General features: G+C 35.5%; 2 protein-coding genes across 2 annotated transcripts in view; both read left to right on the forward strand.

Moving 5' to 3' along the window:
* The window catches only part of LOC109846262 (A-kinase anchor protein 7 isoforms delta and gamma), a 14,172-nt gene extending 3,197 nt beyond the window's left edge, over positions 1–10,975 (forward strand). Inside the window, exons 5-13 of the mRNA XM_020415487.1 lie at positions 731–798; positions 5,559–5,859; positions 6,252–6,364; positions 6,445–6,510; positions 6,952–7,042; positions 7,166–7,233; positions 7,389–7,426; positions 7,745–7,956; positions 10,622–10,975. Coding sequence (XP_020271076.1) covers positions 731–798; positions 5,559–5,859; positions 6,252–6,364; positions 6,445–6,510; positions 6,952–7,042; positions 7,166–7,233; positions 7,389–7,426; positions 7,745–7,931 — 932 coding nt within the window. The 3' untranslated portion in view covers positions 7,932–7,956; positions 10,622–10,975. The remainder of the gene's footprint in view (positions 1–730; positions 799–5,558; positions 5,860–6,251; positions 6,365–6,444; positions 6,511–6,951; positions 7,043–7,165; positions 7,234–7,388; positions 7,427–7,744; positions 7,957–10,621) is intronic.
* LOC109845161 (protein CbxX, chromosomal) lies at positions 12,104–15,720 on the forward strand. Its single transcript, XM_020414374.1, has 7 exons — positions 12,104–12,454; positions 12,795–12,905; positions 13,008–13,106; positions 13,225–13,335; positions 13,673–13,979; positions 14,310–14,449; positions 14,999–15,720. The coding sequence occupies exons 1-7, from the start codon at positions 12,317–12,319 to the stop codon at positions 15,533–15,535; spliced, it is 1,443 nt and encodes a 480-aa protein (XP_020269963.1). The 5' UTR covers positions 12,104–12,316; the 3' UTR covers positions 15,536–15,720.

The following is a 16,998-nucleotide window of genomic DNA, read 5'->3' on the forward strand; positions in this document are numbered from 1 at the left end:
TGTTTCTACAATTAGCTAGTTATCCTATACATGCATTATTTATGTTTTTGTTTGCTTAGATTTCATTATGTATGTTTTGATCACACTTAGGACATTATATTATATATCAACATTATGTGATATGACACTCCGATATTTACTGCATATCCCTGATATTTCCCTGACATGGCAATCCAATATGGATCTTGGCTGTCAATATTTCCCCGATATCTGATATTTAAAACCTTGATTTTTTGGGAGTCGAATATGGATACAAGATATGATAATGTTAAAAACATGCAATATGGTTATTATCTGAATATTTTTCTATCCTTATCTTACAGGAGAAAGTTTCCACTCCCAAAATTTGGTAGTGAATCTGTTATTTTTTCTGCAAATTTTCTTTTAATATCATTCCGTCGTAGCTTGCATCTTCATTGAGAATTTATATTGCTCCATGTCATGCAACTTCTGTTCACACAGTCTTCATGTTTTCTGGTTCTTTTAAATTATTTTTTGCAATGGCCAAATATAGGACTTCCTGTCAGTCAACCCCAAACCTCACCACCTGAGTAGGCCTCAGGAGCTACATAGTTCATATGTTCAGTGAGAAAGTTTAAATAGCTTCCAGTTAGCATCAATATCTATTGATATTTCAATACATGTCAATTTTTGCTCGAAACTCATTTTTACTATGTAATTGTGCACACTTTGCAGTATTTAATTTATGATTATTATGCACTCATTGTAGTTATTGAAGGGAATAATGACGAAAGTGTAACAAAAGCATCAGAAAAGATAGCAAAAGTGCTTGAAGAGGTTAGTTGGCATCTTTCTAGTATCAAAAACAGTATCTCCTTTTCCCCCTTTATTTTGTTAAAGAAAATCAAATTTTAAGAAATAAAAATAAGCATTTTTTGGCTTTGGGCCTGACAAAATTTGAATACTATTCTAATTTACATCTCAAGGTTTTCAATGTTCATGATTTTCATACAGTTTTTATGTTTCTTTCACACAAATATGTGTTACACTGCCCGTCTTGATGTGTTTGTTTATGTATTTCCTTTTTATTAGTGGATCTGCTTGTTTATGTATTTCCTTTTATTAGTAACTTTTCTCAAATGTAATTTATATCATTATATGATTGACAAAGTTCAGTTGTATTGCGGTGATGTTAGTAGGAAGCTCTTGCTACACTGGTTGACTAGAAGTTGACTTAATAGAGTCATATGAAATTATCCTTTAAAACATTAAATTTCAATAATAGGGGGTTTTTTTACTAGAAAGTTCTGAACTTGGATCGTCCAAAAAGCAAAAAGTAGCCTAAGTTACCAATATCTCTTATGTGTCGTTTTAATATCAAGTGTCCTTTGAAGATTGTTAGATATTATTGATAATTTGGAATTAGTAGATTTAGTAGTTATTATGAGATATTCTTGAGATTGTAAGATGTGATTAGATATGAATTTATCTCATATTTATTTTGTAATATTCTCCTAATCTCTATTTAAGAGAGCCCAGGGATAGATGAATAAAGAATCTTTGCCTTCTTTATTTCTCAACATGGTCTCAGAACTTTCTTGATCCTAGAGAGACCTCCTTCTTCTTCCTCAACCTCGGGGTTGCCGAGGGGGTTTGCACCGCCTCCATGCTTCCTGTAGGTGGCTTTGACATCTTTAGCTCTAACAACTACTTCGAGATCGCCAATCCTAAATCCTTATTAAAAAAACCCTCCAAAAAACCCCTATTTCCCCCCAAAAAATTTAATAAAATATAACTGTTCATTGGAGTACTGTTCATCATTCATGAACTGTAGTCGGATTCCTGTTCGCCACGTGAACAATAGCAAGTCACTATTTATCCTGACCCCTCATCCTCGGTTGACTCTGACAATCATTACTGCTTCCTTTATGATTCTGCCTCTAGTTAAAGTTATCTTTCTCGTCGAAGGACGCTAAAATCAAGATCAAGTAACCAAGCGAGCGATTAATCAATCAAGAGTTTTTTTATTATTTTTTCTACTGGCTGAACGCTAACCCACCTAGGGTATTTACTGGCATACATTCCTAGGGTGTTTCTATTGGCGCGCTCGTCTAGGGTTTCTACTGGCGCACCTGCACATGGTATTTCTACTAATGTACCCACCTTGGGTGTTTTCTACTGGCATACCCATCTAGGGTGTTCTCATTGGTTTACTCGCGTAGGATTTCTGCAGGTTTACCCACCTGTGATTTATATTGGCTTACGTTTCTAGGATTTCTATTGGCTTGCCCTCATAGGATTTCTATTAGCTATTTTGTTCCTATTTGTAACAAGTTAGGCATATATAGTATATATGCTCCAACTTGAGGTGTAGTGTTAGATATTATTGATAATATGGTATGAGTAGATTTAGTAAATATTATGAGATACAGTTGAGATATTGTGAGATGTGGTTAAATATGCTTTTATTTCATTCCTATTTTGTAATATCGTTCTAATATCTATTTAAGAGAGGTTAAGGTTAGATGAATAAGGAATTTTTGCCTTCTCTATTTCTTTACAAAGATGAATTGATTGCCTATGTGGAAGTTTTTGTATTAAACCCAATTGCTTTTGCTAAGTGAGGCTATTTTCTGATTACAACATTGTAATCTGATAGTATATGGGTAGGTGGAAGGAATGGTTGCTTTAATGGTGATTGAAAAAAATGAAGGAATGTGTGCTTTAGGTTTGATGCAGCAAAATCATGACAATAATGTTAAACAATAAAATGTTATAGATTCTCATTCATATATCAAACGTTACAACTATTCCCTTTTATATAGGGATATATAATAACAAGAAGTTTATTGTGTAGTCAATATGAGACTAAACACAATTACCTAATCACAATTATTCTCTTAGTTACATTCTTAATGTCTCTCAATCACCAAATCTCTAATTTATACTCCTAATATATTATTTCTAATATAGCTATAACATTATAGATCTCCATAATATATTTCTTAATACCCCCCCTCATGCCGGAGCATATATATCATACATGTTACAAATAATATGTAGTCACTCCAATTTGTGACACGACTTAAAAAGACTGAAATCTTCTATGTGACATTCTCATTGTAGTTGTCTTCATCTTTTAGTCTTCTACTTGAATGTTTTCTACCACGAATAACCTCAACTAAAATCACCAAATGCGAAATCTCGATCTTCTTCATAGATCGACCAAGAAACTACCAAACAAAGATCCTCTGGTGAGACCCACCAAGCAAATAATTCTCTTTGGGGATCCACCAAATAAAAAATCCTAAAGATCCATCAAACAAACGATCATCTTCACAGATCAACCAAATAAATGATCCTCTTCACGGATCAACCAAACAAACGGTCCTCTTCGAGATCTAACAAATAAATGATCCTTCTTTAGGGATCTGCCAAACAAATGATTCCTTTATAAGGATCCACCAAACAAATAAAGCCGAGAAAATAACCTCCATCGCACCAAACTCCGAATCAAATCCTGATTCAATCAAAATCTTTTTTTCTGATAGCTAAGGGTGGTCAATGTTTTTAGAACACAAGTAGTGATGGTGGTGGTGGCAATAAGTTGAGTAGGCGGTGAACGAATGAAAATCGAGACAGCATAGGCCGGATGACTACTACTACGAATAATGTCAATCCTAATTATCAACAAGGCCATCGAAATCAGGATGAACAAGAATCCGCGGCATTGTTTACAGTGAATAGTTACCGTAGTACTATTCATGATGAACAGTTACCGCGCCTGTTCACAGTGACCAGAAAGAAGGGAGCTTGTAAGGAAGGAGGAGTTTGATGGTGAGGGATTAGGGGGCTAGGATCTAGGGTTTGTAGAGCCTAGGCTTTGCGTGACTTTGATACCATGTAAAACAATAAAATATTGTAGATTCACATTCATATATCAAACGCTACAAATACTCCCCTTTATATAGGGCTACAATACCAAGAAGTTTATTGTATAGTCAATGTGGAACTAAACACAATTACCTAATTACAATTGTTCTCTTAGTTACATTCGTGATATCTCTCAATTACCAAACCTCTAATTTATACTCCTAATATATTATTCCTAATATAATTATAACACTATAGATCTTCATAATATATTCCTTTATATTCCTTAACAAATCTCATGACAGAAGCTTTCTCTGAAACCTTGTGCTTTAAGTTTTAAGGTAGGAAAGTGTAATTCCGTTTCCTTTTGTTAAACCAAAGCTAATTTGTTATCACGACCTTCCAACCCAAGAGCATACGAGTAGGTGAAAGAAAAGCATGATTTAAAAAGTTCAATACAAGAAAAACTTGTGACAGAAGCTTTATTTGAAACTTTGGATGGTTGACATGCCTAAATGAACTGTGTCTCATATGGGTTTTCTTTGGCACTTCAGTGCCCTGGAGTTCACTGGTTTTCAACTTTGATACCTAAAATTTAAAATGTTCCTGATGATGCCCCAAAGTTTCACCAAGTTTTAACTTTAGTACCATCCATTAACTGTCCGTTAATTTTTTTTATTTAAATCGCTTTCTTAACGGGTAATATATTTAGCACATATACTAATCGTTTGAAATATACTTCCCAACACCATCTTTTCATTCTTCTCCTACTAATTCCAAACGCATCTACACCGGAGCTCTAATTCCATTTAACCCAAATCCTTCTCTTTATTCCCCTATCCATATGCAGCATAATTCAAGCAACTTCTTCCATGTAATGAGTCAAACATCAAGATCCACATTCCACACCAACTCATTTTCTCTTCAAATCTCAAGATTCTATCAAAAAGTAAAATGAAAGTAGAGGGGAATTTTCCTTAGAAATCAAAATTTTTGACATTGCACTTGCCAATGAAGATTTAGCTTTCTACCTCTACCTCTGACCATGGATGAGTTCAATTTGGAAACCTAAATCGAGAAAAATAGAGAAAAGGAAAGTTGGGAAAAAGTTTGGATGGAAAATCACCTAAAGGGGTGAAAAAGTTGTTTAATCCCGGGTTATTTTGCCTCTTCTGGATATTCCTATTTGCTGATCGATGGAGGCCCTTCCTTAAGAGATTAAGGTTGGAACAGATGAGTTTGTCACTTTGTTCTACCAAGTACAACTTTGTACTAAATTAGCACTTTCAAATTGATCACCTCATATGTCCTTGGGCAGTATATATAATAGGTTACCAGTGGCTTAATGTGCTCAATATATATAGTAATAGTAGTGAAGGAAGACTTCAAGTATAACAGCCTTTTCCATCATTACCATTAGTTAAATTGACTATATTATTGTCAATTAACAATAAGAACGTTTTGGTTAGCCTTAAAGTATTATTGGATATCGAGATGGGATATGCTTGCAGTGGAAGAGAGGCAATGTATCGAGTTATATCTCAACTTATTAGATATATCTTGTAAATCAAAGATAGCCTGATCTTGCAATAGTTTTTGGATCAGTCAGTTACTTTTTTTTTTCTAAAATTGTACATGTGGTTTAGCTAAACTTTTAATGATATTGAGACTTAGATTGTGTCTGCAATATATTGGATTGTAATTTTCTGGTCTTATAATTTCAGGTGGTGAAAAGCCCAAGCCTTGATTACTCCCATTTCATTTCTCTTCCATTGGCTATTCACACAGAGCTTGTAGGTAAACTACAAGATTTTCAGAATGCTATATTGGGATGCAGTGATTCTGGGCAGGAAGGTAATCTGGAAAGCAATTCAAATGAAGATACTTCAGAGGATAGTAATGATGAGGGAAAATCTATTTCCGTTAAGCTTGAAGTGGAAAACAAAAAGGAGCATGTTAGAGTGAAGATTGATACTACAAATGCCAATTCTGATGCTAGTAAAAATCCAAGTTCCATTTTATCAGGTAAGGTCTGCTTTTAACTGTTAGCGAATCACATTACCAAAAGCTTAACATATGGTTTTTGGATCCCATGAAAAGGCCTCCAGAGGAATATTAATTCAAGTCAGAATAAATAGTTGTAAACAGTATACGTCAAATTTCCAAGAATTAGGTCTGAATCTAGATTGTCTTGGGACAAACTAACTTTACCAAAAAAAAATAAAAAATAAAAATAGTAGTAATAATTAAACTAATGGATTATATACCAACAACCTATATAAGCAATCAAACATCAACCCATATTGAAATATCTTTGTTGCTTCCCTGTTTCTTTGAAATAGAATTCTTTTGCACTATGCATACTGCTGTATACCTTTACGCACATATTTCTAACTTCTCATATTGGTTTGTTACAGAATTGGGCATTGACAAATCCATATTCATTAAGCCCAAGACATTTCACTTAACTGTGCTTATGCTGAAATTGTGGAACAAAGATCGTGTTGCTGCAGCTGCAGACGTTCTGCAGGTGATGGATGTTATAATACAATTCGAGTTCAGTTTTTTGTTGGGGTTGGATGATAAAATACGTTACTTTCTTGATTACAGAAAATATCTTCAGAAGTGAATGATGCTCTGGACAACCGGCCTGTTCTAATAAGGCTTAAGGGACTGGTATTTTGTTCCAGCTCCAATTAGTCTAACTTATTATCATTTTAATCTTGACATTTGCTAATACATCCCAGGATTTCATAGTTTATGATAGGTATTGTTAGTTTTTATTGTAACGGTAGGGCAGAACTTGATTACTGGGTTTTTTAATGATAGAATTTTCACTTAGGAACTCTCGTATAAAAAGACAGTCTTGAGTGTGTTTGCTTAAAATTTCATGAGATGTGAGATGAGTGAACTGAATTGAGAAATGTTGATATTAATCATTCATAACTCTGGACACTTATTTATAATTATTTTGTTTAAAGCAGGAATTGTAAGGAAGCAGGAAAGTGTCTCTTAATTTATAGTCATTCTATGTGTATAGATGAGTTACTTGTTCACCATATTAGTACCTTTGTTATTTCCTTTAGGAGAGGATAAGCAAACCACTTCATGTTGCAGAAATGTATGCGAGGTTCACCAGCTAAAGCTCGTGTCTTGTATGCTCCAATAGAAGAAATTGGTGGAGAGGGTCGCTTGTTACGCGCTTGTCGTATCCAAAACCTTCATTTTTTTTGTTGCAACTTACTATTATTTTTTTCTATTTAATTCTATGAGAGTTGCATAACTTAGCAAGTCATAAGTTGACATGTTATTACTTGACTCGGTACTTCAGAAGTCATTATCAAAGCTTATGTTGAAGCAGGTCTTGTTCTTGAAAAAGATGCTCAGCAAGCATTGAAGGTAAAGTCATCTGATCTTTCTCTTTCAGTACATCATTCATGTTAAAATATTAGGAAGTTAGTGAAGACACTCGAGGATCTTTGTCATTAACATGTTGTTTTGACCTAGAACCTGCTCTTGTTTCTAACTAACTGATATGGTTCTCTCAATTGCAGCTCCATGCCACATTGATGAATGCAAGACACAGAAAAGGGTATTCAACTTTTCACATGCTTTTCTCATTGTTATCTTAAGAATTATACTAGCTTGATATACGGTGTTAACGCACAATCTATAGTAGTTTTTGGAAAATTTAGTTCTCAGCATGATATTAGAAACGACAGGTTTAGGAGGTACTAATTTCATGCATTATTATTGTCAATTTTAATATTATTTATTTATCTGGTAAGTAAAAATTGGAGATGTATTAGCCCTTATTTTAAACAGGTTAAACTTTTGGGTGAATCAACTCTTAGATAGCTTGAACAAATTGTACCCGTGACATTTTTGTACATGCACTGTATATTCGTAGGAAGAAGAGAATGAGGAGGCATGATTCCTTTGATGCACGTGGCATCTTCTTAAGATATGGATCTGAGAACTGGGGTGATTATCTCATTCAAGAAGCACATCTTTCTCAGAGATTCATTTTTGATGAAAGTGGATACTATCATTGCTGTGCTTCGATCTCCTTTCCTGGAAGCATGCAAGTCGAATAATTCCTAGTACTGTGTCACCAATCAGGTATATTCGGCTTTTTTTGCCTTAAATGTTGAATATTCATCCACTTCTTCGTATTAATCTGTTCTTTTGTACTTCAATTTGGTGATGTACATAAAGACTTATGGTCAAGATATGAGCTTCAATCCTAGCATGTGACCAACTGTTAAACATATATTTTTTAAAATGAAAAAAGGCTGTGATTCATTCTTTTATATCAAGTGGCACCTAATGGATGTATTTTCATATCATTTTGTCCAGATCTATATTAGAATTTCTGAAGGCTTTTAGAGCACAGGGGTTTCTATCAAGATCTCAATCATTTTGATATTTGATTTATATGCATTAAACATATTTCTGTTCAACATATTGGCTTGCTAAGAGAGTTGTTGTCCAACATGCTAATGCTATTTTAAACAGATTATTCACTATGGCGTTGACCAAGCTGTAAGAAATCTTGAAATCATAGGTTCTTTTCATTGTTTCATGCTATTAAGATAGTACACGGTTATATACTTTCATTAGGGATGTTCATGGGACAGGTCAGACTGGCTTTTCAACTAGATTATTGTGTGACCTGATTTTATTATAAATATCGTGCACAAAATTTTTTTGACTTGTTTGAAATCAGCACATTTAGGATCTATTTGACCTGGAATGGTGATGATAAAGTGATTATTGACGTGCTATCGGAGCACTCAGGAGACTTTTGGTTCAAACTTCATTATTTTTTAACTAGATTATTGACGTGCTATCAGAGCACTCAGGTCAGACTGGCTTTTCAACTAGATTATTGTGTGACTTGATTTTATTATAAATGTTATGCACAAGTTTTTTGACTTGTTTGAAACCAGTACATTTAGGATCTATCTGACCTGAAATCGTGATGATAAAGTGATTATTGATGTGCTATCAGAATACTGAGGAGTTTTTTTATACAAACTTCATTATTTTCAACTATAAGCTATATTTATTAACTCCCATTTATTCTGTCTTTCCAAATGAACTTCAAAACTGGGGATCTTTCTATGTGACTCAACATCCCATTTGGGAGGAAGCTTTTAGAAATTATGTTAGCTTGATATACATTGTTAGCGATAACTGAATAGTTTGCTAGAGTAATTCTTAACAGGTTCATATGATTAAGCACTATTAAATTGGTTGTGCGTTCTGAAACCAAGCATACATTAGTTGAATGAAGTGATTTTCTCATCCATTGAATTTCTCTTGCACTTCTATTGGGACGTGGACCACTTTATAGATGGCTTAGGAACTGTTTATTTCTTTCATATTTTGGCTTTAGGCTCTGGCGATCAGGGTAACTCTATGATTGATCATTTAATGTGTGAAAAGACACACGACCCCCTCCTCTCCCTTGTTCCCTTCTCTATAAACGTACATTCATATATAGGGAGAAGGTAATATATTTCTGCAGACAATTCATCAGATTGGTTGTCTACTTGCTCCCTTCTTACACATGGAAGGAGGTAAATAGAGAAAAAAGCCTGAAGCTATTGGGTTATTGTAGATAACACAATCACATGGAGTATCAATCATGTTCTAGTATGTGATGATAAAGAAATAATACAATATAAAAAGACTTTTCCGCGAATCGTAATTTGTAAGTAATTAGGTCTTTAATGGTAGCAGAAATATGACAGTTTGATCAGTGAGTGATATTATCAAATCATTTCATCTTATAAATATTTTAGAGCATGGAATCATAATGAATGGTGCAACTCACGATGAGTAGTGTCATGCGTGCATGCTTCTCCCTCGAATACATGCCCTTTTATATTAATCCTTCCTCCTACAGGAACATTTCTTTTTGTATTTTGGATTTGGTCCTTGAGAAAGTATACAGTGGGCTGACTGTACATACCAGTACCACATATGCTTGATGGTTCTGTGGTCCAAGACAATGATAAAGAAATTGTCAAGATGGTTGTGTAAAATTTCATTCAATTTAACGAGAGAGTACGTAACTTCCATGCAGAGGAAAACTGATAAGAAGTGACTAGGACTTGCTTAGAGGAGGAACTAATCTACATCTGTGTCGAGAGAATGTCGGAAATAGCTTGTTTGTCGTTATAGGAGAATTGATCCATGGATGGGGTGTAGGGGAAGTTGAAAGTTCATTTTCACATGCTTAATTTCTAATTAACTAGGTTAAACTTTTGCGCACCCAATTTGTTAACTTTTGCACACCCTTCTTGACATTTTCTGTCATGTCGATTGGCTTGGAAAATCGCATTATCAAGCATATGTGCTAGGGACATCGGATGCTTTCTCTTTAATCTTTGCTAGTCAGCATTCCCGGAGAAAAGGAATTAATCGTATTTGGATTTATGCTCAAAATTCTCGTGTTTCAAAGTAAATCTTGCATTTCAGTTTCTTTGTTCCGACAATGATTTCTTCCCTTGTGATGGTTTTTTTTTTAACTTGTGAGACTAGATTACTGTTTCTTTCCTTTTTTTTGTTGGGATCTGCAACTAATTGTCTCTTTTCTATGCAGTGTGGTAGGTTTTTATTTTTATTTTATTTAAAGAAGATAGAATGAGCAGAATGAATCTCTCGTCTAATGAGCTAATTTGAGGATATCTTGGCATTTGGAATATTCTGGTTCTTTTATTACCAAAGGATTTCATCAATTTCTCTTTATCCGACCAATTTGATGTTTTCTTTGCAGGATAGTTTATGTTTAATCGATTCAGCTTCTGCTCGTTTCTGTACGATGCTCTCGCCACCCTCGTGGAAAATGTAACAAAACGGAAAGTTGTAATTGTATGATGCTTGTTAAGTTGTGCCTACTGGCCAACATGAAAGGATGAAGTTCTGTGTATCGACTAATACCTGAATACTTCATTTACTGAAGCTTTTAAGAAGCTGCAGAAAGCTACTACTCCCTTTAGCACGAGCCTTCTTGTATCGATCTGAAGCCGAGTAATAATTATGAACGCAGTTCATTTGTATGAAACATCACGTATTGCAGATTGTACTTTGTGTTCACAGAATTATATGACAGCCTGCTGCTTATCATGCAGTTTGGCCTCTACCTGTCATGATAAATTTGGCGGTTAGGTCTGCTCAGTTCATGCAAGCAGTTCATCAATCTTTCTAGGATTTATATTTTCGTTTTTAACTAGCTTTGCAGTTGGAAAATAGGAAAATACGTAATATTCCTTCTTCTTCTTTTTCATCCCCCTCTTCTATTTTCCTTAAACAATTTCTAGTGGTTTGGATGCTCCGTGATACTGGATCCTATCGGTTAAAAGAAAATATGTTACAGATAAGGATGCGGGAGAAACCGAATCATCATCATCTGCCAACCGCTACCGCGCGAAGGGGCGATTTATGCAAATTGTATTTTTAACGGAGTGCAAATATTATCAAGTCCGGGGTCCTCCCTGCATATAGTTCTGCGGCGTGTGTTTGTTATTTCAGTAGCACACGTGAATCACAGAGAGCTGTGGGTGGCCTGCAGCATTCACTTTTAATTATCACCGACACGCTATTAAAAGTCATCTCTTGACCCAAATTTAATCATTTATGATGAAAAGAAAGCGGAGATGGGACGCGTATTTAGCCAAATAATATCTACATATCAAAAAATTCATGGGAAGGTCAAAAATGTTACAATATTCTCCCTCTAAACTCTCACAATTTCACAAAAGACAACATCAATAATAGTATAGAGATTTTGCGTAGTCAAACACCAATTCATGTTTTCACTAAAAATTTTTTTTTTATGAAAAACTTAATTACAGATAGATCCCTTGTACATAAAGCCCAGTTGCGGAGAAAATTATCATACTATTTGCAAAAGTGCAGTGTTTACTTCAAGAACAATCCGTAAGAATAAAACTACATGAGATCTTTCTATTCGCGCTTAGGCATAATACGAGCACGTTAGGGCTATATTAAGGGGTCCTCGTCGCTGTCAGCCCTTCTCACTCAACACATCCACACACACTGACAAAAGACAGTTAACAAATCTACGAGGGTATTTCGGACCTCACACGCCTCAAAAAAGTTAGAAAAAAGAACCATCACAAATTCCTATCTCAAATTGCAAATTCCAATTATAAGCAGAGCTCAATCTCCAAAAACAGTAAAATAAAAAAAAACACACGAAATAATAATAGCATTTACTAATTTCCAGCTGGTGGTGGTGGCTCGTGGGCCCCAGCACCGCTCCAGAGAGAGAGAGAGAGGGGGAGAGAGAACGAAAGGAGCAAGAAAGAGAGAGATTCTCCTCCTCCTCCTCCTCCTTCTTCCGTGGGAAATCCAAAACCCAACTCAAAAAAACCAGAGGCCCAGGGACAAACAAAAGAGGCCACCCCAAAGAAAAACGGAGAAATTGTTGGAAAGGGAGGGGAAAAGGATGCCAGGGAGCCAAAATGGACGGTCAGGATCATCCAAACGTGAAACCATCCATGGCTGCGCTCAGTCAGGGGATCTCTTCGGCTTGGAGAAGAGGCTGCAGCAGAACCCATCTCTTCTTAACGAAAGAAATTCCATCGTAAGCGTCTGTTTTTGTTCGGAAATAAAATGTTTTTATTTTTATTTTCCTTTATTTTAATTTTAAAACGTCTAATTCTTGAGAAAAGGAAGGTCCTTTCCTTTTTTTTTTCTTTTTTTTTGCTACATGTATTTACTTTCATTGTTTCAATTGCGCTGGAAATAATTCTTGGGTTTATATTATGTCATTAGATCCCTGCATGCTGCGAATTCCTGTCTTAGGATCAAATTTTGTCTTTGCGCTTCAACTTTTGATCTCTTGCATTTGGATTGAAGATTCTTGATTGTAAATTTCTTGTAATTATTTCCGTTTGTGACATCCCGTTTGCTCCATTATATAGATGTCACAAACACCTCTGCATGTAGCTGCTGGAAATAACAACGTCGGCATCGTCAGGTTTCTTCTCGAGTACAAGGGCACGGAGAAGATCGAATTGGAGGCTAAAAACATGGTGATCTACAGCTTAAAAAACTTGGGTGTTCCATAAATCTTACTGTTTTTCAATTAGCTTTTTTTAACATGTATTTAGCTCGTCTCCTGTAAATTGTTTCAGTATGGCGAAACGCCTTTGCATATGGCAGCAAAAAATGGCTGCAGTGAATCTGCGCAGGTGCTTATTGTTCATGGTGCCTCTCTAGAGGCTAGAACAAGTGTGAGTAGTACAATAACTATGACTGCTGATAATTTTTATGCGTCTTTGCTCTTTTCATTTCCTAGCTGATTTGATGCAGCCGTAGTTTTGAGTTTTATGTAACTTTTATTTATTGCAGAATGGAATGACTCCGTTGCATCTAGCAGTATGGCATGCTCTTCTAGCGGACGACTGTGTCACTGTTGGCACGTTGTTAGAGTTCAGCGCAGATTGTGGTGTCAAAGACGATGTATGATTCCTGAACAAATTCAAGTTAAATCTTTTACGGTTAATCGCAGATGCACCCCCTGCGTATGAGTGCATAGCCACTAATTCCCCCTAAAATCCAAGCAAGATTATTCCAAAAGTTTGCTTGGGAGGTCATGTAATGATAAATTACCCTTTGCCCTCAGTTTAACTAGAATAAGAATAAGCTCCATCCAAGTTGAGGCAAAAAAAAAGAAGGGGTGAAAGAAAAGGTCTGAGGTTCAGACGGTGGAAGTCCTGATAAATTTTAATTTTAATTTTAATTTTTTTTGGGGATGTCATGTAATGATAAATTACCAACTTATTCTATTATGATGTAGGAAGGAAAGACTCCATTGGATCATGTTTCACAACATGGAGGTGGTAGCGAGAAGTTGCATGGGCTTTTGACACGGTACATTCAAGAGCAAAGGAAGCGCAAAGCTATTGAATTTTTTGGGGAGGCAAAAGAAAAAATGAGAGAGTTTGAAGAAGCTATGGAAAAGATTGTGGGTCTGCAGGACCTCAAATCTCAATTGTATAAATGGGCCAAGGGGATGCTTTTTGATGAGAAGCGAAGAGCTCTGGGCTTAAAGATAGCTGCCAGAAAACCTCCCCATATGGCATTTCTCGGAAATCCTGGAACAGGTAAATAGCTATGTGAAAATAACTTCAAACTCGTACTACACACTGACAACATTTTCTAGCAGAATGCAAGCTTTTTATACAATTGTCTAAATACATTAAGCATCTAATTTATGTTCCAACATTTCCGTTAGATCAAATTTTTTAATATTTATTGCAAGAAGCTGTTCAATACTTGTTACCATAGAGAAAACTCTAGTGAAATTTGTTATGGGAAAAAATACTTTGGTATATGCTTTCAACATTATCCGTATTGTATTCGTTTTTCTTTAGTTTTAAAGTGTCCTCTTTATCATTAGACTTCACTAAATTTATAACATTTATCATTTGTAGGTAAAACCATGGTGGCCCGAGCGCTTGGCAAACTCCTCCATATGGTTGGAGTTCTACCAACTGACAAGGTAACTGAAGTTCAACGAACTGATCTTGTCGGAGAATTTGTAGGGCACACAGGACCAAAGACTAGGCGAAAGGTATAATGCGTTTCCTTGGGGCTTCTATTTGATAAAATATTTTCAGATGATACAATATTTACAAATTACTATATATTATTATTTACGACTACTAATGGAAATATCCTAGTCTAAGACCAGTTGGCTATACCCTTTTTAATCTGGATCGTAAAGTCTCTTCCATTGTATCACAACTCCAAAGTGGTGATGGTTGGGAATTATAATTATATATTCTAGCATGCCAGTGTAGGGTGAGGGCCCTTTTCATGGGCCAGACATTATCTGTATAAAAGTATCTCGTGAGAATTAAACCTTGAGTAATTTGATACCATCTTAAAGTCCCTTCCATTGTGCAAAAATCTGAAGTAGATGATGGTTGAGTGTTCTAGTTTTATTTTGTAACGCCTGACTTAGTCTCCTTCCCCCAAACCAAAGTAAGGTATGGGACTCGTAGAGATGTTACTTCAGCATGTTCAATTTATGTTCAAAGGCTCGTCTACATTTTTCCTAGTTAGTTGTTCTTTTAACCTTAAAACATGCCATGACAATGTGCGGAACATATGTAAACAGATAAAAGAAGCAGAGGGAGGCATTCTGTTCATAGATGAAGCATACAGATTGATACCGATGCAGAAATCAGATGACAAAGACTACGGCATAGAAGCCTTGGAAGAGATAATGTCAGTAATGGACAGTGGGAAAATAATGGTTATATTTGCTGGATATCGAGAGCCTATGAAACGAGTCATTGCATCAAACGAAGGGTTTTGTAGAAGAGTTACGAAGTTCTTTTACTTTGATAATTTCAACACGAACGAGCTCTCTCAAATTCTACATCTGAAAATGAGCGATCAAGATGAGACTAGTCCTTGGTATGGATTCAAATTGCATTCGTCTTGTAGTATAAATTTGGTTGCGGAGTTGATTGAGAGAGAGACTACAGAGGATCAGAGGAAGGAGATGAATGGGGGTTTAATTGATCCTTTGCTTGCTAACGCTAGAGAGAATTTGGATCTCAGGTTGGATTTTGATTGCTTGGATGCTGAGAGTTTGGTTACTATTACTCTGGAGGATCTGCAAGCAGGGCTTCAGTCACTCTCAAGATGAGGAGACTTCAAGTACAGAATTATCATCGATTAACAATTCTTTTTGTTCAAATTGGTATAAGAAATTTATTGTATTGTATTTTACATGAAGAGGAGAAACCATTTAGGGATAGTTGGCTCTGGTGTAATGCAGCTTCAAACGATATTTATTTAATTTATGTAATCATGCATCATTCTTATTTTCTTTCCTTTTTCCATTGCTAATTGTAAGATTATGCTTCTACATTTATCTTAAGTTTTGGTCATCCGATTAGTATCATGAAAGCTGTAGTCATGGAAAAGCGAAGTATAATTAATTAACATCTTTGTTGGTGTTAATTCGAATAATTCGCAGTAAGGATTTGATTCAGGTGTCAGAACTTATTAAGTTTGACAGCTGCTGACAAAATCTTTCACCAACATCTTAATCTTTACGGTCACACGCACTTGTGCTGCATAGATTACTTGCTTCAGTGAGAATTTTTTTTAAAAAAAAATCCTGTTTAATTTAATAATTTAGACATATTTATTTGCAAAATTTTGCAAGTGCCATTGTGACTGCAATTTACAAAAGAATATAACTGGAACTGTTTGTTTCACTACGAATAATGTTGCAAAAGTAGGGTGTTTTACAAAGTACGACTTACATTTATAAAATTAGTAATCATTTTTTTGTAAATGCAATTTCGAAAGGACGCAGTTATAGTGAAAAGAAGCGATTGCAAGTGCGGTTACAATTATACAGTTACAAATCTCAACCGAGTAGTCACTTCAATTATAAATCAAAGAATGTTCTTACCTGCCATAAATATTTTTCTCGGAAAATGCTAGAGGCACACTCACTAACCATACCTCCAATCACACTCTTCTCTCGCTACAGCGCACTGGGGTCCACATGAGATTTTTTTTTAAAATTCTCGTGTGAGCCCCAGTTACTGTAACGAGAGATGAGTTTGGTTAAAGATGTGGTTGGGGGTGTGACTGTAGCGCTCCATTTTTCTCTGTATTCATTCAAGTGCATGTTCTGCACTCTCGCCAACTGTTCATGATGAGAATATGCTGAACATGCTACAGACAGTGTTGCTTGTCTAATAAGAGTTGGGAACGTCAAAACTAAGCAAGCTAATATTAAAAGGGCAGTGTGCATTTCTCTTTTTATTTTTCCTCCCCCTTACCTTTTTTCTTTTTTAATTTTGCTATGACAGTATAAAATTTTTGGACGTAGCAAACGACAGTCTGGAACAGAAGCGGCACTACAAATTCACAACACAAACCACACGTGGCATCACGCGGTTCAATTGGCACCTCTATTCTCCACATGATTTCCCATGTGCAATAATTGATGCCGACTACTTTGAATTGAACTAAAAACAAAATGAACAAGTCACACTGGTGAACGCATGCATGAGGATGAAGTGATTCAAGTGGGGATTGGAGTGATGTTTCTTCCTTCCGAAATCAATAAAATGGTCTTGGACGATCCCA

This window comes from Asparagus officinalis, chromosome 6, assembly GCF_001876935.1.
Source record: "Asparagus officinalis chromosome 6, Aspof.V1, whole genome shotgun sequence".
NCBI classification, from domain to species: domain Eukaryota; kingdom Viridiplantae; phylum Streptophyta; class Magnoliopsida; order Asparagales; family Asparagaceae; genus Asparagus; species Asparagus officinalis.

What these genes read in the sequence shown, in the direction of transcription:
- LOC109845161 (XM_020414374.1), top strand. Translation starts at nt 12,317, where the DNA reads ATGCCAGGGAGCCAAAATGGACGGTCAGGATCATCCAAACGTGAAACC. An exon ending in TTAACGAAAGAAATTCCATC is followed by an intron (nt 12,455 to 12,794) that starts GTAAGCGTCTGT and finishes TCCATTATATAG; the next exon opens with ATGTCACAAACACCTCTGCA. An exon ending in ATTGTGGTGTCAAAGACGAT is followed by an intron (nt 13,336 to 13,672) that starts GTATGATTCCTG and finishes ATTATGATGTAG; the next exon opens with GAAGGAAAGACTCCATTGGA.